The sequence below is a fragment of the Aquarana catesbeiana genome, unplaced genomic scaffold (assembly GCF_042186555.1).
Source record: "Aquarana catesbeiana isolate 2022-GZ unplaced genomic scaffold, ASM4218655v1 unanchor226, whole genome shotgun sequence".
Lineage (NCBI taxonomy): Eukaryota > Metazoa > Chordata > Amphibia > Anura > Ranidae > Aquarana > Aquarana catesbeiana.
The window spans coordinates 1,420,084-1,447,126 of record NW_027362653.1 but is presented as its reverse complement, the minus strand read 5'-3'; the positions used below and the strand labels follow the sequence as shown (position 1 = coordinate 1,447,126).

At 44.8% G+C, this 27,043-nt stretch overlaps 1 protein-coding gene across 1 annotated transcript in view; it reads right to left on the bottom strand.

Annotated features, from left to right (window-relative positions):
- The window catches only part of LOC141121632 (uncharacterized), a 125,427-nt gene that overhangs the window by 9,263 nt on the left and 89,121 nt on the right, over window positions 1–27,043 (bottom strand). The window contains 4 exon segments of the mRNA XM_073611281.1: window positions 4,126–4,153; window positions 12,897–12,955; window positions 13,093–13,184; window positions 13,269–13,372. Of these exon segments, the coding sequence (XP_073467382.1) occupies window positions 4,126–4,153; window positions 12,897–12,955; window positions 13,093–13,184; window positions 13,269–13,372 (283 nt within the window).

Below are 27,043 nucleotides of genomic sequence, written 5' to 3'. Positions count from 1 at the left end.
CCTGACATCACTTCCTGCCTTCCATAGAGACTTCCTGTCTAGTTAAAAGTGAGATCACCACCTTGTGGCGCTCAGAGAAACTGCAGCACAGAGAAACGTCTCGTAGTGTGAACACGGCATTGTGCTGTGTGTTGTGTATGTACTGTATTATATCCTTATAGATCAGTGATGGCGAACCTTGGCACCCCAGATGTTTTGGAACTCCCATTTCTCACTTCCCATGATGCTCAACTACACCGCAGAGTGCATGAGCATCATGGGAAATGTAGTTCCGAAACATCTAGGGTGTCAAGGTTCGCCATCACTGTTATAGATGAATCATCTCCACTCTCACCAAGGGGGATAGAAATATATTACTGCCTAGTCCATCCTTTCTCAGACAGGATGCTTCTAAAGGTTTCTAGGCGTAGATTCAGCAATAAACAATTTCTGTCTCTCAGTAACAACTAGAGTTGCCACCTCATCCCTTTAAACCTGAACACATATAAATTACACAAGTTCTGTGGCTGATTAAGGAGGTAATTAAACTCACTTGGTGCCTTATCTGTATTTAATTAGCCTCAAAACCTGTGTAATTTAATATGTGTTCGGGTTTAAAGGGATGAGGTGGCAACCCTAGTAACAACTGATATCAATGATCTGTAAGGGGGCAGTCTTCCCACTGATGATGATATAAGAATGTCCTTCTCCCACTGACATAACCGATATAAGTGGGTCTTTCTCCCATTGGTCACCAATGTAAGGGGTAGGGTTGTCACCTCATCCCTTTAAAACCGAACACATATTAATTAAACAGGTTTTGTGGCTGATTGCTTTGGTAATTAAACTCACTTGGTGCCTCGTCTGCATTAAATCAGCCTCAGAACCTGTGTATTTCATATGTGTCCTGGATTGAAGGGATGAGGTAGCAACCCTAGTAAGGCCATTCCACTCGACATGCCCAAAAGTTAAGAGGTGTTGGATCCGAGTTTATAATTTTATATTTTCCTTAACTCAGACTAACCTTATATATATCCCCCTGACAAGCCCTATCAGGTCGACCAATTGAGGAGGTTTCCTAGCTGCAAGGATAGCAATTGATAGATCTTGGAGGTCTTTGTCTCTCCTATTTGCACTGATAAACACAGAATCATCATAGATAATGGTAAATGAAAAATGATCAGCCTCCCTGAATGATAAAACGTGGGACCCATGAGTACATTATATCTGAGGAAAATAACAAATAGCGCTATGTGCTGGACCTGTGGGAGGGACGGAGCGGTTGGTTCACCACTTCATTTTTTCTTTTTATTTCTCTATTATCTTCTCTCTTCTTTTATTCTACTCATTTATACAAATTTTGTTGAATAAGGAAGGGGCTTCATTATTATTAAGGTCATGCTGTTACTTTAAAATAAAGAATGATGATAGGGCATGGCTTGCCGCATGGAGCAGTGAGACGTGCTTTCACACAGCTCCCGGGTCCCTTGGCTCCACGGACCACATTTCAGCAGGAAGCTCCCCTGAAATACAGCACATGGGGAAAGATAAGCCCAAGGCACCCGAAGAACACCAGCGGGAACCGACCAGGGGGCGATTTAGAGGACTATTTCACCAGATCTCGTGCCACCACAGAGCGCCGTTCGGAATCCAAGATAGCGCCGGCACCGCCATCCCCAGCATGCTCTGACTTGGCCCTGCACACACAGATGAGCTCACATAGCCATCTCTCACTCCCTGAGGACCCCGACTTCCCCCCCAGGCTCACCAGAAGCCGCTCCAATGCCTCCCTGGGCTCAGGTGAAGGCTGGAACATGGAGTCACAGATGAGATCCCTTCAAAGTTACATCAGATCCCTGCCCACTAAAGCAGACTTTAAGCATTGTGTCCACAGGATTGAAAAAGCATACAAAAAGGGAAACTCTGACTTTAAAAAGGACATAGGAGCACGCTTTGAGGACATAGAAAGCACTACAGATAGCCTCAGCAACACTGTGCAGCCTCATTACAAAATCCTCAACACTCACACTGTCATGCTGCAGCAGCTTTCCTACCAACAAGACGACATTGAAAATCGCTATTGTCGCAATAATATCCACATACTCGAGATCCCTGTAGACCCCTAAAATCTGCCCGCGGCTGTGATGGCTATTTTTAATCAATTACTACAATGCCCGAAAGATGACCCCATTGAACTGGACCGTGTGTACAGGACCTCAGGTCCCCGTACCCCTGACCCCTCCTTTGTGCGAGATACCCTGTGCTGGGTCCACTTTTATAGGATCAAGGAGAACATCATGAGAGCTGCCAGCTCACCGAACACGATCCTCTTCAATGATACCCCTGTGATGCTTCTCCCAGATCTCTCCTGTCAGACACCGGCAATGAGGAAAGCATTGAAGCCCCTTACACAGCTTTTACAATCCAGCCAGATAAAATATCAACGCCGATTCCCCTTCCACCTCCAGGTACACCACAAGGGTAAAACCGCCATTTTCCGCACCATGGGAGATTTACCTTCATTCCTCAGCACACTGGAGCTCCCACAAGCCTCCCTGCCTGATTGGCCATTCACACCGACTACCCCTGGCTTACCCTTCACCCCACAATGGCAGAAACAGGGCCACAAAAGCAACTCCAGACCTATGTCTCAACGATTGACTCCTGCCTGGACAATCATCCTGGTTTTTCCCCTTTGCAGGGACCACCCCTGTGATATTCCAGGGCATACACAGGCTCAAGTCTGCCCCCCCTGCATGTTACTACTTTGTTTTTTGATGATTGTTTTTGACTTTATCATTTTTTTCTCCTCAAAGTACATTCGTCCTATGACCTAGACTGTTATCTGTGTTTCCTTCATGTTTTTTATTCACTTTTTGTTTGCAGGTTGCTCTAGTTAATCCGCTCACCATATGTGCCTCCTTATGTACAATGTCTCTCTTACACCCTAATGTACATGTTTATGTTACGCTGCTGCCTTCCACCACAGCCTACCACATTGAGCTCACCCCCAGAATAACTACACACTCCCCAATATCTAGAGTTTCCCATACCATGTTTACAACCTTTACTATGCATTATCATTTTAGTATTATACTGTCTAATTACCGGTTGTGAATATTGTTTCATACCCTGTGGAGCTTAGGGCCAGGGAGCTGCCCTGCGATTTTTTTCCCTGCTCCCCCCCCCCCTTAAGGCCTTTTCCTTTCATACAGTGCCATCATGGGCACTGTATGGTATACTGCTGTATATCCTAATAGGTTTTTTATCCCTTACTTGTAGTCCTTTGGAGCCACATAGTGGCCTTTTTTGTTACTGTTAAATCTGACCTGTTGGTTCCTTTCCCCATTGACACCAAACGCACATACTCAATTGCTCCCACTTACAATTTTTGGATTGGGGAACGGTAACTGTGACCGAGACAAATTTTTTTTTATGCTTAAGGTCCCTTTGACTTGCGTCACTTTTCTCTCATCTCCTCTTTGTTTGCTTCCTGTTCCTTCCCTCTCTCCCTCCCTGCTTTCTCTCCCTCTGTGCCTCTCTTTGCTCCATTTTCCCGACCAAGAGCTGCTGACCCACGAGACTCCAGATGTGCCTACCGCCCCCCCTCCCCGCCCATCTCAACTCCTTATGGCGACTGACTGCCCGATTATTTTAGCATCTTTTAACTGCAGGGGGTTTAACGTACAGGAGAAGCGGAGCCAGATCCTTTACCACTTTCACAAAATGCGCTCCAATATTCTGCTATTGCAGGAAATGCATTATCGCACGGGCTCCATACCCGCCCTGTGCAACAGATATTATCCACAATGGTACCATAGTACTAACCCCCATGCCAAATCCAAAGGGATTTCCATCGCTTTCCATAAATCCTGAGGTCCTAGACTCACTTATTGACGTAGCTGGTTGCTTCATCTTTCTCAAACTGATACTAAATCACAGTGGCCAACCTATACGTCCCTAATGTGGATCAGGCTCGGTTCCTCTCATCCATTCTCACCAGACTCCTCCTTTAGGGGCCCCTGCTTTATCATCGGTGGAGAGCTCAACATTGCCCTGTCCCTGTCTGCAGACACATCCTCGGGTAAGTCCTCTGTTCCTTTCTCTTCACTGACACGCATCAAATCCCTGCTACACTCTTCCCACCTGGTGGATGTTTGGCGTGTCCAGCATCCTACAGAGAAGGAATACAGCCATTATTCCGCAGCACACAACTCCTACAGCAGACTCGACCACTTTCTGATCTCACAATCTCTGCTGGATACCCCCCTCCAAGCATCCATCGGCCACCTACTCTGGTCTGATCACGCCCCAGTCTATTTGACTCTGGCACGACCCCAGGGAACCCGTAGGGGCACACACTGGAGGCTCAATGATAATCGGCTACGAGACTCTTTGTGTAGACGACAACTCCAAAACCATTATGAACTTTATGTTCGATCACTCCTCAGACACTACCTCCCCTTCAATGAATGGGAAGCCTTAAAATGCGTGGTGTAATGGATAAGAACTGCAATCGAGTTCAAGGTTATCTGCTGCTGTTCCTAATTAGAAAGTGTGAATGTACATGCACGCTGGAAGCAAACACCGACACGTGTTCAGCTCGGTTACTTCCCCACTTCTGGTTTATTGCAGGGCGGTGCTAATGTTTAATACAGAGAGAATAATAGATTATACGTCATTGCTATGTCAGTCTAATAGGTACATCTCTTTGGCTGAAATACAGGAAGAATGCAGAAACTTGATGCTGAGGCTTGGTTGTTGCTGGCTCCCTCTTCACTTCCTCATTCTTCCAATGAGGGGGGGTGGGAGTTAGACTCCATCTTACTTGGTTCCAAAGCAAGGCTAATCTGTATACTATATAAGTAAGGAGTTGCATAGAAACATGTATACACATAAGAAAATAGGCATTTTCTGATTATCATTATCTACATTACATTCCTTCACAGTGGTACAGGGAGTACTCATACAGCATTGCTCCCGCCTCAATAGGATAAGAGCTGACGATATACGCCGCCTCCTTTCCACTATTGCAGACCTCGAACCTCTCCACAAGCAAGATTTGGACCCCATCATTTTCGTTCAATTATCAAATGCCTGTCAAAGTCTACTTCAACTCTTATGCCACGTACACACGGTCGGACTTTTCGGCTACAAAAGTCCGACAGCCCGTCCGACAGACTTTCGACGGACTTTTGGCGGACTTGCGGCAGACTTTCTAATGAACGGACTGGCCTACATACGATCACACAAAAGTACGACAGATTCGTACGTGATGACGTACACCAGACTAAAATAAGGAAGTTGATAGCCAGTAGCCAATAGCTGCCCTAGCGTGGGTTTTTGTCCGTCGGACTGGCATACAGACGAGCGGATTTCTGGGTCCGGTGGAGTTACGACGTAAAGATTTGAAGCAAGTTCCAAATCTAAAGTCCGTCAGATTTGTGGCTGGAAAAGTTAGTCGAAAGTCCGGGGAAGCCCACACACGATCGGATTGTCAGCCGGCTTTGGTCCGTCGGCGTCCGTCGGACTTTTGTAGACGAAAAGTCCGACTGTGTGTACACGGCATTAGATTCGCACTCCCTGATCGCTCGAGACAGAGCAGGCAACTACCACTACTCCTTAGCTAATAAATGCGGTAAACACTTAGTGCGGACCCTCCACCCTAGACCACCCCAATACTCCATTCCCTTTATCACCCAACCCAATCAAGACAAGATGTTTAATACGACAGGCATCTCCTCTTCCTGTAGACAATACTATTCCCAACTCTACAACCTATCACCTAAAGCCCCAAACACTTCCTCTAGCGACAACATGTGAGACTACATTATGTAGACGGCGTTGACCCCTATCGATACACTAGAATCCCTGGCGCTCGACAAACCCTTGGTCACGTCCGAATTTTTAAACGCCATGAAGGACCTGAAGATAGACAAATGTCCTGGACCAGATGGGTACACCCGTCGTTTCTACAAAACCTTTGCCACTTCTAACTAAAGCTTTTAATGCCATAGATGACTCCCACGTGCCTGCCAAAGTATTACTATCTGCCAACATCTCCATAATACCGAAACCAGGCAAAGATCCATCCCAATGTAGTAGCTATCGGCCGATATCTTTGCTTAACATAGACCTTAAATTGTTCGCAAAGGTATTGGCCAATCGCCTATGCCCCCCTTCCCCCGGGAGTGATCCATAATGACCAGGTGGGATTTGTTCCCGGCCGCGAGGCAGGGGACAATACCACCAAAACGATCCATCTCATCTCTTTTATACAGCGCAAAGATTTGAAAGGCCTGCCTTCTATCCTTCAATGCCGAAAAGGCGTTTGATAGGGTCAATTGGAGATTACTACGACTCTCACTAGAACAATTAGGCTTAGGAACAGCTTTTATCTCTAAGGTGATGTCCCTGTATTCACAACCTTCCGCCTCATTATTAGTAAACGGCACTGCCTTGGAGCAATTTAACATCTCGAATGGCACGCGGCAGGGCTGTCCCCTCTCCCCCCTTTTGTTTGTCATTGTCATAAAACACCTAGCCTGTGGCATTCGTCAGAACGCCTCTATCCAAGGTATCCAAACACCCTCCTCCCATCACAAGCTATCCCTATATGCTGACAACCTCCTGGTTTATCTACAACACCCCCATACCTCCCTACCATCTCTCTTCCTGGAATTCCACCAGTTTGGTTCCTTTAGTAATTTCAAACTTAACATATCCATTATGGAAGCTCTCAACATCTCCCCCCTGCCTCTACGATGTCCTCATTAAAATCAAACTTCTCTTTCCAATGGCAAATGAGAGGAATATCCTACCTAGGGGTTACTATTCCCTCCAATCTCTCTAACCTATTTTCTCTGAATTATGTTCCCCTACTTTCCCGCATATGGCACGCATCCTGGAATGGTTTCCTCGCCCCTTCCTGAAGGTGTCCGTCTCGATAGAGCAGGACTTAGCCCCTGTGGACCTCTGGGCTCTTCTATGGGGGTACAGAAATGACTTTGCCCATCTAACACTCGCCTCCCTTAGACTTTGGTATTACAGGGGTTCTTGCTCCATTCTGTCCTCTGACCACTCCCCGTTGACCACTCTGTTTGACAACCCTGCCTTCCCTCAGGGCGTGGGAGCGACAACATTGTGGCCCTTTAAGCGCCCCGATTGACCTAAAGCGCATTCCTTTGTACCACATCGACGGGACCCTGCAACTGGCTAACTGCCCTGCACTTATCCACATTCTCTAAACGCTTACATACTTCCTCCCAAATACACCGCCCCTATACTGAATTTGAAAGGATGTGCTCCCTCTCCGAAACACCCAGACACCTTCTTCCATCCCTATACGGTCTACCACAGGCTCTTACACATGATGACTTGCCACCTTACACCAGGATGTGGTCTGCGGACTTGGGAGAGGACATCTCCAGATCGGACTGGCAAACCTCATTCTATTTTACTCACAAGTCAACAATATCCTGCTATTTGCAGGAAAAGAACTACAAGATTCTGTCCAGGTGGTACAGGGACCCCTCCACATTACACAAAATTTTCCCATACACTCCAGCCTCCTGTTGGCGCTGTAACTCCTCTACTGGGACCTATCTACATGTCTGGTGGGAATGTGAGAGGGTCTAATGGAGGCGGAGTTTTTCAGGTTTTTTTTTCCCGGGACCGTCAGGCAGGGTAATTAAAGATGGATGTTCCATGGGGAGGGTGCTTTGGGACCTCAAAACACCCTCCCCATGTTGAGGGCATGTGGCTTGGTATGGTTCGGGAGGGGGGGATGCGCTCTCTCAACCCCCCTTTTCCTGCGGCCTGCCAGGTTGCGTGCTTGGATAAGGGCCTGGAATGGATTTTGGGGGGGGACCCCTACACTGTTTTTTACAATGATCTTTTATGTATATTGTCGAGATCTGGCAATACATTACAGCTGAGAGCAATTTTAAATTACATTTTTTCCTTTAGAAATGTCATTTTGCTGCGGGACTGTTATGAACCTGGGGAAAATGTGCTACTTTACAGGCAGACTAAGGGGACCACCCCAGGCACGATATTTCAAGGAATATTTAATTTTTATTGTTTCATTTTAAGCATTATTAGAATTACTGCTCCTGAAACGACGTCAGTTTTTAAAACTTTTTTTTTGCATTGATACATGTCCCCTGGGGCAGGACCCGGGTCCCCAAACACTTTTTATGGCAAGAACTTGCATATAAGCCTCTAAAATGATCACTTTTTCATGTTTGTGTCCCATAGACTTTAACGGTGTTCGCACAAATTTTTTGCCTGTTCACATTTTCTGCTGTGACCCGAACTGGGGGTGTTCAGCTCATCCCTAATCCCCACCATCAGGGGCCCTGGTGAAGAAGCAGGCTGGGGCTTAAACTCTGGGGAATCCCTGGTTTGCATTCTACAAGGACTCACTACCAGTATAACCTGACACAAGCATTCATCCAGCTGTGACAAATTACAGCCATATTTTATTTAACGTAGTAATTTCCTTTGTTTGCCAGTATCATCTAGTGATAGGATACTCTGTCATCCTATACCTCTATTCCTTGCCATCACCTTATTGCTGTCTACATTACCTTACTTTCCGGCATTCCTCTATTCTGCCACACCCAGATTCTGTGCAGGGAACAATGTATATATAAAAATGACCCAACACAGATGAATCTAGTGGACATAATGTGGTACAGTATTTTTACCAAAATACCTCAATTAGGAAAATTAGCGCAATACGGCTTCATGGCTACTAAATGGAGCTGATAATCATAGGAATTCACTGTATTAAATAAAATAAGGCCAAAATTCATCATGGCTGGACGAATGCGTGTCACATTTGTTCAACTAATTTTATAAACATAGACCTAAGTCAATTAAAGGTAATGACTCCATTTTTTTTTTTTACTGCTATCAATAGTCAACACAGTACAACACAGAACAGATCCTCACTTACAAAGTGCATGACATTTTAGTACTCATCAGCCAAGAAAAGTAATTAAAAATCACATTCCCAGTAGTGCAGCTGCTGCCTCCACCATAGCAGACGATAGAGACTGAGAAACCTCAAAAGGATCCCACAGACTTGTGTCACCGCAGATGGGTTACTCGAGTAATAAATACCCATAAGGCAATAATAAAAGATAAACAACTATAGTGAAAATACTGTTTAAAAAACATTTTTTAAAGTAAATGGTAAAAATGGGATGGTAGAAATATCAAAAAAAGTAAAAAAAAAAGAAACACAACGTGCAAACATTAGGGGCAAAACCCTATAAATGGAATGCATTAAATATACTAAGTCCCTGCAACCACTAGGAGTGGGGGAATCAAAATATGAATAAATAAAATAGTAATAAATGTTACTTGAGAAAAAAAAACATTACCAAAACATACCTCTCAATATATACAGCCTAATCTACATTTCATGTACTTCTATGTGGAAAGATGCCAGGACTACCTCAAATGGGTAAAAAATGTGTCCAGATCCCCAAAAAAGAGGGATATGGAACTATAGTTGCTGCCTCCTTATATACTGGTCTTGATTTAAAATGGAGGAACGCCATGCCCCCCCCCCCCCCATTGTGGGCAGCATTATAACCGCCTTTCCTGTTACATCATATCCTCCTTTACTAAGTAGAAATTTTCTCACCTTCTGTTGCATCATATTCTCCCTTATTAGGGTCAAATATAGTCCATATTAAAACCATATCCTATGCGAGACAACACTGGCTAGGGTGCACTGCCCACCTATCTAAAGTGCGCCACGGTGGCACGGCAACAATGCATAATGCGCCACGATGACGACACATGCTGGCCCAGTCCCAACCAGCCTTTTACCCATTCCTGGCATGAGAATCGCCAAGGAGAAAGGAAATTGCATCAAGGGTTCACCCATGAGGAGAGAGGGCCTCCTCATCGCACCCTCCCAAGCACTCTAGAAATGGGTGGGCCAGGCTGGGACAGGGAGACCCACGCTCCCACATCAGCGGACCAAATGGTCAACAATGGAGCTAGTAGGGGGACATTCATACAGTTGATCACCCTACTTGCACTGAGTGGCTATGTTTGAGCCCCCTAACGGCCCCCAGGTGTATGCCCAGTTGCACCTTTGGGAATGACCAAAAAATAATAAACACAGTGTATATAATCATATAATTAAACATTGACATATAGTAGTGAATACTGAAATTACAATATCACACAGTACTGTCGCAAGCTTTTCGGGAAGGGGCACGCTTTACTATGTCTCCTATCGAGGAGGCAATACGATTTAGAACCTCGGTTTCTTCAAGTAATAATACTAAGTCCATAAGGGCTTTGGAGTCACTGACCGAATATTGGGACCATCCATTTCCAAATCCATATCATTTTTATGCCTATTTTTAGCATGCAAATAAGTCCTTAATGATTTAGAAACAGCATTTTTTGTTGGAGGAGAACTGAGCCCCCAAAGAAAAAGCCACCATCACATCCTGGTGCAATTCCTTGACATAAGGTTCTATACCCGTTCCTAATTTGTGTGTGTGGTACCCTCTTAGGTAGGTTCCTAGGATGATAGATAAATGTAGTTCTTTTTGGCTCCTCTGTAATCACTGGAGCAGCTATTGCTTTCTTTGGGCTGTTCTAGATCTTACAGGCTGCAGGTTTGATTGCTTCCCCCTGCCTTCTGGAGGCTCCCATAATATAGAGGACTGGGGAAGTCAAATGGGCAGCTTGAACATTTATTGTACTGCAGACAAACTCTAATGGGGTGTGCCCAGTAGGTGGCTAGGGGGGGAACATAAATAGTCTGAGGTCTAGAGCTGCTGTGTTCATGTCTTGCTGGAATTCATGTCTTACTGGAGAAGTTCCCAGCCTCAGGGACAGTTGCCCCTTTGGGGAAGTTTGGCTGGAGTCTGCTGCTGTTCATCAAGGTCCCAGCTATAACAGAGCTGAAAGGCCTTTTCCTAATTACCTTTGTAACAAACTAAGTAGTTTCACCGAAGAGAGAGCTCACTGAAGAGTGCCTTGTGAAAGTAGGAAGGTGTGGTGGCCCTGGGACATTGTGAGTACTAACCGAAGCTCAGGATCCCTTGATTTGACTTCAGTTGCTTCCAGAAAATAGGCCCCCAGTTCCCATTGAGCTGGGACATCAATGAACTCCTGCAAACTTTAGCTACGTGTCCAGAGGGGCAGCAGCCTTTGAGGCTGGGATCACAAACCCCTCCAATGATTACAGAGGAGCTAAAGAACTTGATTTACCCGAGCCTCTCCAGCAACCCATTCTAGGAGGGGGCTACATACTAAACCACCCCACGAGTTGAAACCCATCGCTTGTGGTCTTCAAGGTGTGTTACCAACCCATCACCTTAAATTAATGTGGTCCTCTCCGAAAAAAGTGCTTTGTGCTCTGTGAATGAGAAGATGTAGAGGATGAGCTAAATGGTGAAGAGGATTAGCTAGATGGTGAAGCCATGGATGTGTTATTATCCTTAAAATGAGACGTGACTCCTACATAATCTCTAAGGGGGGAGTCGGCCATGTGTAGGATCTCCCCTCTGAGAATGACAATTTCTATTGTCAAAATTTATTTAACTTGTCTATTGGAAAATTCTAACCGCTCTTCCAATTGTCTGTCATGTTCATCCATGGATTACAGAGATTACAATGTTCTCAGAGAGGAGACCAGACCCACGAATGATTGAATCACAGTGCCCAAACTGGGTCTGATGTATGGACATGAAACTGTCCCATCTCGTACCTTGAAATTCTGCCATACTGAAAAGTTCCTCAAACTCTTACATAACATCATAAATTCGAAAAACCTACAGATACAATTTATCAAGTGTCCCTACAACCTCATTTTAATATAATACAAGTGGGTACTTGCTATCCTGGACATTATAGATTATTCCAGGGATCTCCCATCACACTGGGGAGTCTGGGACTGCTACACTCTGTTGGACTGGATGCACACAGAGGACAGGAAGGAAAGTCTAGTTCTCCCCATCCTCTGTGACAAATGATCCCGGAAACAATGAGGATTTTATCACTTCTGGTTTCTGCAACGTTTCCAGCAAGGCAAGCATCTGATCAAACCAATCTTAGCTTGTCAGATGCTTTGGAGGACAGAGAAGAAATCAGGGGTCTTCAAAGACCCCTGACCTATCAATACAAAAGTACCTGTCACTGCCCGAGCTATCACAATGGATGTTGTTCATCCCTTGTCACAGCAAAAAGTTGAATAAAAAAAAAATATGTAAAAAAATGTAATTAAATAAATAATAAAATAAAAAAATGAAAAGCACCTCCGTCCCCTCATGCACAAATGTGAACGCGTACGTAGATCCCACACGCACGTGTAAGGTATCGCCGTGAACGTCAGAGTGAGAGCAATAATTCTACTGCCAGAGCTCCTGTTTAATTCTAAACTGGTAACCTGTAAAGCAGTGGCGGCTGGTGGTCAAATTTTTTTTGAGGGGGGGGGGCGCATCAGGCAGACCTGGCCCCCTCACTCGCACCTTCCCCCCTCCCCCCCCTGATCGATCAAAATGGGGCGATCTACTGGCACTACACAAACCACTCCTCCCCAGCTGCGATCCTCTCGCACTAGCGCCAGCACCACCCTGCGCACGCGATTGATGTCTTACTGCGATAGAGGCGCGGGGAGGAGGACGAGGTAGCGATGCTCTGCTGCATCCGGGGTAGAAAGAGGGGACTGCTGCTGTTGGAGTGTTGATTCTCCTCCCGGCCGAACAGGAGGCGGGTCCTGACACCTGTAATAAGACTTCCAGACAATCGGGTCTCAGGAGCCGCTTCCTGATTAGCCGGGAGGAGAAGCTGGGAGACATTAGCGAATATTAATTAGGAGTAACAGTTCCCTCACTCAGGACAGGAACGGGACTTCTCCCCCACGTGTAATCTCTGACATGTGGAAAGATGGGATGTACTCAGGACAGGAATACGGCTTTTCCCCCGTGTGAGACCTCTAATGTGTGACAAATACTGATTTTTGTGCAATTTATTTCCAGCACTCAGAACAGGAAAGTGACTTCGCCCTTGTGTGAATTCTCCGATGTTTGTAAAGATGGGACTTCTCTGAAAAACATTTCCCGCACTCAGGACAGGAATACGGCTGTGAGACCTCCGGTGTGTGATAAGCTCTGATTTTCGTGCAAAACATTTCCCGCACTCGGAACAGGAATACTTTTTTTCTCCTGTATGCAATTTCTTATGATTGTAAAGGCTGGAATACCTTGAAAAACATTTTTCACATTCGGGACAAGAATACGGCTTCTCACCCGTGTGGGACCTCTGATGTGTCACAAGCTGTATTTGTGTTACAAAACATTTCCCGCACTCAGCACAAGAATACGGTTTATCCCCTGTGTGAGATTTCTGGTGTCTGTCAAGATCGTATTTCCTTGAAAAACATTTCCCACACTCGGGGCAGGAATGTGGCTTCTCACCTGTGTGAGATATTTTATGAATATTAAGACCGGATTCAAAGCGAAAACACTTCCCGCACTCAGTGCAGGAAAACCTCTTATCTGTTGGAAGGACGGCACCGTCCCTCACAGTCTGAGGTTCCTCAGGATAAGAGGAATACGATGGTCCATCTACACTGTGTGGTACCGGATGGACATTTGAGGTAGTCGGGTTTTCTCCTGGACTATACTGTGTGATGTCCTCATCTTCCACTTTACAATCTGGAGACAAAGTGAGACGATCCTCTGAGGTTTTCCTCATCTCCCGTCCATCTACTAAAATAGAAATAAAAAGATTATTACTAGACATGAGCAGATTGGTTCCCCTAAACCAGGACTCCGCCCACATCAGGCAGCTTTGTCTCTGAGGATCTTACAATTCCACCCGCAAGGTAACTAGTAAATGGGTCCTCTGATCTCCTACCAGTTCATTTCTCTATTCGTGTACCTTATTTAGAGAGTGAGGAAACAACGAGAACCTTTATAGGAGTGACAGTGATGAGGGGATGATAGGACGAGTGTCCCCACCCCCTCTATCACTCATTGCCATCTTCCCAACACAAGAAGTCCTGCACTTCCTTATTTAGTCCATGATGTAATCATGAATAACAGCGGGGCTGAGCCCCACCAGAGGTCAGAGAGTGAGGATGGGTGGAAAACAACCAAGATGAAGACCACAATCATAGGGCTATTGACTCCTCCATTATTGAGGCTGTTATTGCATCAAATTGGTGTAACAAAAGAGAATACATATTATGTGGTTGCCGCCCGCCCACCGTCATATGACGTGATGGACTTTGAGTGGGGATATCTGAATGATGCCTGTAGCTACAGACATCATTCAGATATTGCTGTTCCGCCGCTTGATCATTCTTACGGGAGGCGAGAGGGAACGTCCCCCCCCCCCTCCGGTGCTTCTCTACGCTACAATCGGTGAGTCAGAGAATGGATCCGCCGGCTCCGGATGTTGATCATAGAGATTTCCGGTGGACCAGATGGTCGCCGGAGTCTCTATGATCGTCGGAGGCCGGGCACGATGTTATGACGTCACACCTGGCCTCTCCATTAAAAAAAACAGCGCTGCCTCGGCTGGGAAGCCGTGATCATTTTTTTTTTTTTTAATTTCAGGCTTCCCAGCCTAGAGGTGAGATGTGTGGTCTTATTGACCCCATATGTCACTGTAAAGAGGACCTGTCATGTCATATTCCTATTACAAGGGATGTTTACATTCCTTGTAATAAGAATAAAAGTGATCAAAAATGTTTTTTTTTTTTCAAAAAAGTGTCAAACTAAAAAAAAGAAAGTATAATTAACAATAAAAATTAAAAAAATGTTACGCGCCCCTGTCCCCGTGTGCTCGCACGCAGAAGTGAACGAACACGTAAGTCCCGCCCACATATGAAAACGGTGTTCAAACCACACATGTGAGGTATCGACGCGAACGTTGGAGCGAGAGAAATCATTTTGTCCCTAGACCTCCTCTGTAACTCAAAACATGTAACCAGCAAAAAAAATTTCAAGCGTCGCCTATGGGGATTTTTAAGTATCGAACTTTGGCGCCATTCCACGAGCGTGTGAAATTTTGAAGCGTGACATGTTAGGTATCTATTTACTCAGTGTAACTTCATCTTTCACAATATGCAAAAACATTGGCTAACTTTACTGTTTTGTTTTTTTTTTTAAGCACAAAACTGTTTTTTTTCCCAAAAAAAATGCGTTCGAAAAATTGCTGCGCAAATACCGTGCGAGATAAAAAGTTGCAACAACCGCCATTGTATTCTCTAGGGTCTTTGCTAAAAAAAAACTTATATAATGTTTGGGGATTCTATGTAATTTTCTAGCAAAAAAATGATTTTTACACGTAGGAGAGAAATGTCAGAATTGGCCTGGGTGGCAAGTGGTTAAATACAACAGTGGGTAAAAGATAGAAAGCAGAAGTCAGGTCAATGTAAAGTAAAACATATTGGACTATATAGCATCAGAATTATGTGATATACAACATAGAGTATATACTACAGGGATCAGGACAATGTAAAGTGCAATATGAGTTATAGAGTGTAAGGGTCAGGACTCATAATATTGGTATTCAGTAATCAGTGGTAGCCTAAATGTTTACATAACTGAGAAGACCTGTAAAGGTCCAACACCACTGTCTCCCATCTGACTGCACTCAGTGACTATCCTGCCTGGACCAGTACAAACAGAGGACTGTATTTAATGTTAATGACCAACCTGTGTTGCTCACTGTAGGAGTGTCCTCCTCTATAAATGTTCCAGTTATTCCATCCTTCTCCATAGACTGCTGATCATCCCTCACATATATCTCTTCTTTTTCTGGTTTATCCTCAACTTTTATATCTATCAGATCTTCACCCTAAACCAAGAGAAGGATATCCAATATTATCTGTAAAACATATTAAAAACCCACACATCATCTCAACAAGTCAATTTTCCAGATGCTCCGTCCCACCGACCTTGTAACAGTGAGGGATGGTGTGACCTTCCTGTGTGGAGTTCCAGGAATACAGAGGACGGGGACATCTCTCTGGTGGGTTTCTGTTACTTGATGGCTTCATCATGATGTTCTTGAAGAGATTCTTCTGTCCTTCTGAAAGCTTATTCATCACACCATACTCCTCATCCTCCTCTTCATACTCTTCTTTAACAACAATATTATAATCTCCAAAGTTTCCAATCTGAATATTAAATAAAACATTCATTGTAACAAACATACTGCGTATAAATCTTAACTATCAGTGATTGTTCCTCATCTACCTGATGATGGTGAGGGATGGTGTGATCTTCCTGTGTGGAATCCCAGGAATACAGAGGACGGGGACATCTCTCTGGTGGGTTCCCATTACTGGATCCATCTGTAGGAAACACACACACTGACTGAATACATTGTTTCTATGTGTTTATCAGATGATGGGGGATCTAGGTGGACCCTCCGTACTGCTCTCTCCTTTACAATAAAGTCTCCTCTTACCCGGTGATGTGAGGGGCAGCTGATTGTCCATCATGACGTCCTTGTAGAGATCCTTGTGTCCTTCTAAATACTCCCACTCCTCCATGGAGAAATAGAGAGTGGCATTCTCACACCTTATACCTTCTATCAGCAGCTCCATCATCTTCTTGGTGACTTCTAGAATCTTCTCCATGTTGTATCTCTCAGGTTTTAGGAAGTCACATGGAGGCACTGTGATGGTCATATGATCACCTGACTTCACAAGAGGAAATATCTGTATTGGAGAACCAAAAGGAATATCATGTTAGAATCCCAGAATCCTCCTCACCTGTTGGGTCAGGGCTGTAATGTCATGTGACCTCCAAGAATCCTCCTCACCTCTCCGGTCAGCAGGTAGATGATCTCCAGGGTGAGGTTTAGTATTTTCTCAGTTATGTGACTCCGGTCCTCCTCCATCCTCGTTTGTGCCTTCATTTTGGTCTAAACAGGTCTCCTTGTAGACAGATAACTTTGTTAATTGAAAGTAAGAATTATTTGCATGGTATTGGTCACACAATAATAGGATGTGGATGTGAGGGGGGTAATAGGAGGGTTTTCTGTACATTTAATAACTACTGCCCCCATGGGAACACATTTAGTCTGGGCTGTTTAGTGTTTGCTACAGAACCTAGAACTCTCTTGGCCTGCCGTATCAGAAATTCCCTTTTCTCTGTTGGGTTTGTTTTGTTTCTGAACTGATTTTGATTAGTTTGTTGATCTGCAGACAAGGAATGATAAATACGATACTTTTTTGACTTGTGTGCTCTGAGGCAGTGTTGTAAGGTCAATGGAGGGTCATCATGATGTCCAGGAAGGGGAACTTGCTGGACTTTTGACGATTGCCTTTTTTCCTGGAGTTCTGTAAAGAGGTCTGAAAAGTAAGTGCAGCTTGGAGATTCATCATAAACAAAGAATCCCTATCATTACCTTAGAGTCCCCTTAAACCCTACAACCTCCTTTTTCCTTGGGGACCTGCTGCCTGTCAACCCTATCAAGAGTCCTTCAGCTACACTTTCCTCTCAGAATACATCAGCCTCAGTACCTCCTCAGAGGCCCCTCAGCTCCTCTACTTCCCTCGTAAGGATGAGCTCCGGCGTGTTTGCATGCTGCACGTGCCGATCCCGCCAGGAAGTCGGCACGGCGCAGCGCTAATCACAGGCAGTGAGACATTTCCCGAGCTCTGCAGCCACACATCGGGAAATGTCTCACTGCTTGTGATTAGCGCTGCGCCGTGCCGACTTCCTGGCAGGATCGGCACGTGCAGCATGCGAACACGCCGGAGCTCATCCTTATTCCCTCGGAACCTTCAGTATTTTCCTCCCTCTGACACCAATGATGGAACATATTCTTCATGGCAGGCTGGGGAATGTTTTCTTCCTCCTGACCAGCAATGTAAGGGTCTCTATGCTCCATACTCCTGACCCCTGCACTCCATCATTGTGTTGGCTGCATATTGTAATGATTGCCCATTGTCTGCCTGTGTAGTGTAATAATTGCCCTTTGTAGGCCATGTATGATCGGGATGGTCATTGTCCTGTCCATTTATTGTCAGTGCTGTTTGTTTATAGGACCATATTACTAGAATTTATATACAAATTAAATAGAATGTTCCGGCCCTGTAAGTGGGGGAATGTTGTGCCCCTGAAGGGGTTAATCTATATTTCCACACTATATATGTGTGTATCATCATCTGCTGGAGATAAAAGACATCACAGTGACTATGGAGGAAGAGGACGGACATGACGGGGGGTTACTGGGTGTAAATAGAAAATAAGATCTTATTACCTCCTCTGCTGCCAGTTTTAGCAATGTCTCCTCTCTACTTCCTTCTAACTCACCTGGAACTTCCTGTCTGTACCTGACATCACTTCCTGTCATTCATAGAGACTTCCTTTCTGGGTAGAAGTGAGATCACCATCTTATGGAGCTCAGAGGAACTGCAACCCAGAGAAACATCTCATAGTGTGAACATGGCCCTGTGCAGTGTGTGTATATACTGTATATCCTCATAGATGGATCATCTCCACTCCCATCAAGGGGGATATAAATATATTAGTGCCTAGTCCAGCCTTTCTCAGCCAGAGTACCTCCAAAGGTTTCTAGGGGTTCCTTCAGTAAGACCCCTTTCACACCGAGGGCGTTTTGCAGGCACTATAGCGTTAAAAATATTGCCTGCAATCCGCCCTCAAACAGCTGCAGCATTGTCTCCAGTGTGAAAGCCCGAGGGCTTTCACACCGGAGCGCTGCGCTGGCAGGACGTCGGGAAAAGTCCTGTCAGCAGCTTCTTTGGAGCGGTGAAGGAGCGGTGTGTTTACCGCTCCTCCACCGCTTCTCCCCATTGAAATCAATGGGGCAGTGCTGGGATACCGCCGGCAAATCCGATTGTAAAATGCCGCTAAAAATAGCGGCGTTTTACCGCCAACGCTATGGGCGGCTCGGTGTGAAAGGGCTCTAAATGAACAATTTCTGTCTGTCAATAACAACTGCCGTTATTATTTAAATTTTTATACAGGATTTATATAGCGCCAACAGTGCAGTGCTTTACATTATAAAGGGAGAGAATACAGGTACAATTCAATTGAAAGGGGTTAGAAGGGCTCTGCTCTTGGGAGATTACAATCTAATAGACATTAATGATCTGTAAGGGGGGCAGTTTTCCCACTTGTGATGATGTAGGAATGTCCTTCTCCCACTGATCACAGATATAAGGGGGGTCCTTGTAATGTAAGGGACCACTACAGTGACCACAAGGAATGGTCTCCAGGTTTTGTCTCAGATGAGGTTCAGACTGAATTTTACTTGTTCAAAGATTCTGAGAATGGCCAAACTAAATGGGTATTCAGCAGAGTTGAACCTATTTCTATCGCAGCTAAATACTATCACATACTCATCCCCACCCCTTCCTGGCCAGGCAGGCTGCATGCTCAGATTAAGCCCTGACAGATGTCTATGCAAGTTGCACCTGAAAGCGTGCAAAATATTGCAGGAACCTTTTGTAGCGCCCCCCTGGGTCTACTGAGGGCAAGGAGGGACCTTCAGAGGCAGGGGTCAAGCCAACATTTACCCCAGGGCTGAGTCCATGGCTAGAAAGAGGAGTTTAGAACATAAATTGGGCACCAGTCACTTTAGATATTTTCAAAGCTTTAATGTAGAACTTGAAAGAGGTAGTAGGAGAGAGGATTAGGGGTGTGGTATACCAAATACGGATCACTTATAGATTTCTTGGATCCAAAAACAAGCAGCTTTCTCTCTCTAGGATCTTGAATACCTGGATAGGCCTAGCACCCAGTCCAACTCCTAGATAGGCCTCTCTCACAGACCTAGCAGCCCAGACAGCTATTTAACATGGTTTAGATTGTAGAACAGCTTGACAGTACCAGAACCTTTAAGCCGACCCAGCATTACAGCAAAAAGGGTTAGAATTGTAGATCAAGATCCAGCTTCACAGTGTCAGAACCTTTATTCCTCTTCCTTTTGCCAGGTAGACCACATGTTGGGTATCTGAGATAGAGCTAAAACCGGATGCGAATATCGGTGTTAAAACCAAGTACTTCTCCTGTGCAGAGGGCGCATTGTCACTCTAAGGCTGAGGGTTAAGCGGACCTTTGGCAGAACTAATGCTGACCTGTGATTTCGCCTGGTCTCCCCCATAGCTACAAGTAAGGGCATTTCCATGTGGGGTACTCATGGAGTAGGGCATAGGAGATACGCTTACCCTATATGGAAGGAGTATGTGGCAACCAGGTGTGGACCATCCTGCAATCAATCCTAGTGGCAAAAGGGTGTCAGGAAGCGCCTGAACACCTTTTAAAAAAGCTTGCCAGAGTCCAATCACGTGAAGGAATGTAACCCATGTTGTATGAATAAAGGAGAAGTAGGGCCAAAGCTCTTTTGGGCCTAGTTCTCCTGTGCGTCACAGGAGTGCACTTAGATCTACACCAACGGCAGGCTAAGGCTTGCTGTCTGCTAACATCACTCAGCCAGTCCAGATTTTGGAAGGATCTACTTTAATGTTGGGATCCACTCAGATTCCCTGTGTGGCAGCTGGCTGATCCTCTGCTACCAGAGCAGCCTGGTAATAACAGCTTGCTACAATGGCAGCCTGGTAATGACATTGCTAGGAGGTCTATTCATTGAACTGCTTGTGACAGGAGTCACTTTGGGCAGGGGGGCTGGTGGAACCCAAAATCCCTTGGAGAGGTTGGGAAACCCTTGCTTCAGCTCCACATGCACCTCCTATGTCTAAGTCAGCCTGTGACTATTGGGGCACGGAGTGACCAAGAAAATAATGGACATTAAGAATGTGGCTTGGATTACTTAAAATAGAACAGTAATATTTATCAACAATATTAAAAGGGATAAAGCTAAGGGGAAAATAATACTGGGAGTATGCTATAGGCCCCCAAACCTGAGGGAGGAAGTTGAGACGGATCTCCTATCACAAATTGGCGTAGCAGCAAGGATGGGAAGTGTTATCATAATGGGGGATTTTAATTATCCAGACATAGATTGGGCGGAGGGAACCACGCATTCATTTAAGGCTCGCCAGTTCCTTAATGTCTTGCAGGACAATTTTATGGGTCAGATGGTAGACGCACCAACTAGAAATAAAACATTACTGGATCTACTGATTACCAACAATACAGACCTGATCACGGATGTGGAAATGCGGGGCAATTTAGGTAACAGCGATCACAGGTCAATTAGTTTCAGTATAAATCACACAAATAGGAAACATAAAGGGAATACAAAGACACTGAATTTCAAAAGAGCCAACTTCCCTAAACTACAAACCTTGCTAAAAGGCATAAACTGGGATAAAATATTAGAAACAAAGAATACGGAGGAGAGATGGGTTTGCTTTAAGAGCATATTAAATAAGGGCATTAGCCAATGTATCCCATTGGGTAATAAATTTAAAAGAGCGAACAAAAGTCCTGGATGGCTTAACTCCAATGTAAAAATGCATATAAAAGCAAAGGAGAAGGCCTTCAAAAAATACAAGGTTGAGGGATCATCCTCAGCATTCAGACTTTATAAAGAATGCAACAGGATATGTAAAGGTGCAATTAGGACAGCTAAGATAGAACATGAAAGACACATAGCGGAGGAGAGCAAAAAAAATCCCAAGAAATTCTTTAAGTATGTAAACAGTAAAAAAGGGAGGACAGACCATATTGGCCCCATAAAGAATGAGGAAGGACATCTGGTTACAAAGGATGGGGAGATGGCGAAGGTATTGAATTTATTCTTCTCCTCAGTCTTCACGAGTGAATCGGGGGGCTTCAGTAACCAAAACTGCAGTGTTTATCCTCATGACACAACACAGGAAGCACCTCCATGGTTAACAGAGGGCGGAATTAAAATTAGACTTGAGAAACTTAACATTAATAAATCACCGGGACCAGATGGCTTGCATCCGAGGGTACTTAGGGAACTCAGTCAAGTGATTGCCAGACCGTTGTTCCTAATTTTTACAGATAGTCTACTGACTGGAATGGTACCAGCTGATTGGAGAAAAGCCAATGTAGCACCTATATTTAAAAAGGGCCCAAAATACATCCCTGGGAATTACAGACCAGTTAGCCTAACATCGATAGTATGTAAACTCTTGGAGGGGATGATAAGGGACTATATACAGGATTTTAGTAATACGAACGATATCATTAGCAGTAATCAGCATGGATTCATGAAGAATCGTTCTTGCAAAACCAATCTATTAACCTTCTATGAGGAGGTGAGTTGCCATCTAGATAAAGGAAGGCCTGTAGACGTGGTGTATCTGGATTTTGCAAAAGCATTTGACACAGTTCCCCATAAACGTTTACTGTACAAAATAAGGTCTGTTGGCATGGACCATAGGGTGAGTACATGGATTGAAAACTGGCTACAAGGGCGAGTTCAGAGGGTGGTGATAAATGGGGAGTACTCAGAATGGTCAGGGGTGGGTAGTGGGGTTCCCCAAGGTTCTGTGCTGGGACCAATCCTATTTAATTTCTTCATAAACGATCTGGAGGATGGGATAAACAGTTCAATCTCTGTATTTGCAGACGATACTAAGCTAAGCAGGGCAATAACTTCTCCGCAGGACGTGGAAACCTTGCAAAAAGACCTGAACAAATTAATGGGGTGGGCGACTACATGGCAAATGAGGTTCAATGTAGAAAAATGTAAAATAATGCATTTGGGTGGCAAAAATATGAATGCAATCTATACACTGGGGGGAGAACCTCTGGGGGAATCTAGGATGGAAAAGGACCTGGGGGTCCTAGTAGATGAAAGGCTCAGCAATGGCAGGCAATGCCAAGCTGCTGCTCACAAAGCAAACAGAATATTGGCATGCATTAAAAGGGGGATCAACTCCAGAGATAAAACGATAATTCTCCCGCTCTACAAGACTCTGGTCCGGCCGCACCTAGAGTATGCGGTCCAGTTCTGGGCACCAGTCCTCAGGAAGGATGTACTGGAAATGGAGCGAGTACAAAGAAGGGCAACAAAGCTAATAAAGGGTCTGGAGGATCTTAGTTATGAGGAAAGGTTGCGAGCACTGAACTTATTCTCTCTGGAGAAGAGACGCTTGAGAGGGGATGTGATTTCAATTTACAAATACCGGACTGGTGACCCCTCAATAGGGATAAAACTTTTTCGCAGAAGAGAGTTTACCAAGACTCGTAGCCACTCATTAAAATTAGAAGAAAAGAGGTTTAATCTTAAACTACGTAGAGGGTTCTTTACTGTAAGAGCGGCAAGGATGTGGAATTCCCTTCCACAGGCGGTGGTCTCTGCGGGGAGCATTGATAGCTTCAAGAAACTATTAGATAAACACCTGAATGACCACAACATACAGGGATATACAATGCAATACTGACACATAATCACACACATAGGTTGGACTTGATGGACTTGTGTCTTTTTTCAACCTCACCTACTATGTAACTATATCCCTCAAGAAATCTATGATACATTAATTCCACTGTATCAGAATGATGGAACATTGTAGGAGTTTTGTAGACTGTTGCCATGCCGTCTGCAATCCCTGATTAATCAAAGCATTGCTTGGATGTGGATTCCATGGTCTGCAATGTAGGAGACAGACCGTCTGCTAATTCTGGGAGCTCCTGCTATTGTGTAAAGGTGTCCTGTGTTTATATTTATGATAATGTGTGTTGCATCTTCTGAGCTAAAAGACGGCAAGTCTGCCCTGAAAGGTCAGGCCTCCGAGTCACCTAGGCTGGTTAAATGATTAGGTAATTAGCTCATGTTAATTTATGTTTCTGGTTACAGTTGTATTGTTAGGGTAATATGACCAGGAGGGGGGAATGTTCTTCTCAAATGTATAAAGGCTTGTATTTCTGGTCCAATAAAGAGTTCCATGCTCCTGCAAGCTAGTGTCGGCTAGTCTTGTACATTTGGCTATATCTGATATCTCAAGGTCCAGACTGGAGGAAGCAGTGTACTGACGGTAGAAATCAAGCAGCGTACAACGGGGTTCCGTTACACTGTTATATACTTCCCATCCTTAAATAAATGTCCTCTGACATTAAGGCATCTATTCCTAAAAAAAATGCAATGCTTTCCATTCATTTAAGCACTTCAGCCCCGGAAGAATTTACCCCCTTCCATACCGGGCCATTTTTTGCGATACGGCACTGTGTTGCTTTAACTGACAATCGCACGGTCGTGTGATGCTGTACTCAAACAAAACTGATGTCCTTTTTTTTCCCATAGAGCTTTCCTTTGGTGGAATTTGATCACCTCTGTGGTTTTCATTTTTTGTGCTATAAACAGAAAAAGAGCGACAATTAAAAAAAAAAAAAAAAAAAAAAAAAAAAATGTACTTTTTGCTATAATAAATATCCCCAAAAATGTTTTTAAAAATCAAATTTCTTCATCAGTTTTGGTGAATATATATTTTTCTACATACTTTAGGTAATACAAATCGCAATAAGCATATATTGATTGGTTTGCGCAAAAGTTATAGCGTCTACAAACTATGGGAAAAATTGATGGCATTTTTATTATTATTTTTTTTTTTACTAGAAATGGCAGTGATCTGCGATTTTTATCGGGACTGCGTCATTACGGTGGACAGATCGGACAATTTTGACATATTTTTGGGACCATTGACATTTATACAGCGATCAGTGCCTTTAAAAAGGCACTGATTACCGTGTAAATGTCACTGGCAGGGAAGCTGTTAACACTAGGGGGCGATCAAGGGGTTAAGCGTGTTCCCTCAGTGTGTGTTCTAACTGTAGGAGGAAGGAACTGACTAGAGGAGAAGACAGATCGTTGTGCCTAGCTAGCAGGAACACACGATCTGTCTTTCCTCTCCTCACAGAACAGGGATTTGTGTGTTTAGACACATATGTCCCTGTTCTGGCTCTCGTGCCCGCAGCCGCCGGCTACACGCTTCGGTTCCCCCATAGTGCAGAGGGCGTGCACACACCTGCTATCCCTGCTTAAAGAGCCGATGTACAGCTACGACGGCTCACGGGAACGTGCCGACCTCCTGCAGTATAATGACTGTGGCTGCTCTGCAAGCGGTTAACATGTAAAATATCATATTTATCCACTAGATGGTGCTAATTTGTAAAATACTTAATTACGATATTTTCAATATTAAATCATTGGTTGGTTTTAAGGCTAAGTTCACCTTTTAGTGGCAGAATTTTATTTTTATAGAAGCATTTTTCTGCCATCCCAATGTGCTTATTTCTCACATACCTTGTCTATGGCAGCTTTGGATTTTCACCTGTTTGAAATGTTAAAAAATGCTTTCTGCTTCCATCATTTCCTGTAGATCATCTCCCATCATGCACTGCCTTAGTGCATCACAGAATAGACATGAATTGTCACTCTGGACCACACCTCCCTCGTCCAAAGGGAATTGAACAGAGTTTATGTATATGGTGAGCTTTACAGACTTCCAACAACACACTACTACAGCTCTATCCACATGTGGCTGTGATGTGATTGCTCTGCTCCTGCACACCCTGCCAAATGAACCATCAATGCAAGAAGATGGTACAAAACTATTGAGGACTGTGTATAGAGTGACAATGTCTGCATTGGATAAGCATGTAACTGCAGAGGTGGGCAGGAGCAATCTCCTGGAGGGGGAGGACAGGTGCAGGGTGTGTGTTAATGAGGTTAGCTGCTGAGTTATTTCCTTGAAACTATTTTTCTGTCTCAAATACCAAATTTCAGGACAGGTAATGCAGGAATTGTGTCCATGTTTCTAACTGCCAGACACCCGGACACATTATTTTGACAACATTCTTGCCAGTGAGGTGTCCCTATAGCCTGCCACCAATGTGTCTTCCCCTCATCTGTGTCCCCAGTCCAGTGACAACAGGCATTTTTCTATTTACTACTGCTGGCTTCTGTCCCCCTCACTGACATTCAGAGTTTAGACATCAAGGCTTAGAGTACCCAAAAATGGCAGGCATCTCTCTGGACAGATCGCCAGCAGCTAAAGGACCCTTCTTCTCCCTGTCTGTGTGTCTCCTGTGCTGACAGGATGGTCCGACTTCACAGGAGCCGAGCAGAAGGAGAAGCCAGTGCAGCTGAGCAATCACTGCTTGTAATGGCAGCTCCTCGCAGCCTACAGAACAAGACAGCAGGAGACAGGTATATAGTCCACCACTGTCTCCTCACAGTCCACCTGACTACTGTCACCCTATCCATCCCACTGCCCCCCTGTCCACCCCGCTGCCCTCCAGTCCACCCCACTTCCCCCCTGTCCATGCTTCTGCCCCAACGGTCCATCCTGCTGCCCCCCCTGTCCATCTCGCTACCCCAAGTCCACGCCACTGCCCACCTGTCTATCCCGTTACCCCTACTTGTCCACTCTACTGCCCCCTAGTCAACCCCTCTGCCCCCCAGTCCATCCCACTGCCGTTTTAATTTTGCCTTTGGTATTTATTCTGGACAGTCGGAGTGTTGGTAGAGCGTTGAACCCCAAACAGGAAGGATGTGACTTTAGATGTAAAATTTCAGGCATCTCTCTATCAGCTGAGGGTATCCTTGGGGTTCCCCAGGGTAGTCTGAGGTCCCATGCACATTGGGCATTTAGCTATGAGTAGAGGGCACAGATGTGCCAACCAACCCCACTACAGACTGCCTGTCAAACTCTATGAGAGGCTGAGAACTGCTGGAGCTGGGTGGTGCACTGCGCAGTACTGGAAATTCTGAGCACATTTAAGAACACAGACTTCCTACGGGGACCCAAAAAGGGTAGAGAGAGTGAGGGCACCACTATTATAATCAGCAAGTCTGGTATATAATGATTTCACATGACAGGTCATTAGTCAATACGTTTCAGGGACTCAATACTCTTCCTTCCTCAGGTAGCCACTTTAGGCCACCCAAAAGTGTCCAAGGACTTTTACAATGTATACTACAAAAAAAATTGTTGTGTGCCAGTAAAGTTAGGGTTTGGCTTGAAAAAAAAGGTGGCAACCCTAGACTGGAGGCCGAGGTATAGTCTGTCCTAGAATACAGAGGAAGCTTTTTATTTTCTGCAACAGAGGTACATTAATGGTAGATTGGTACGTAGGGAAGCTAAAATTTGGGGGAA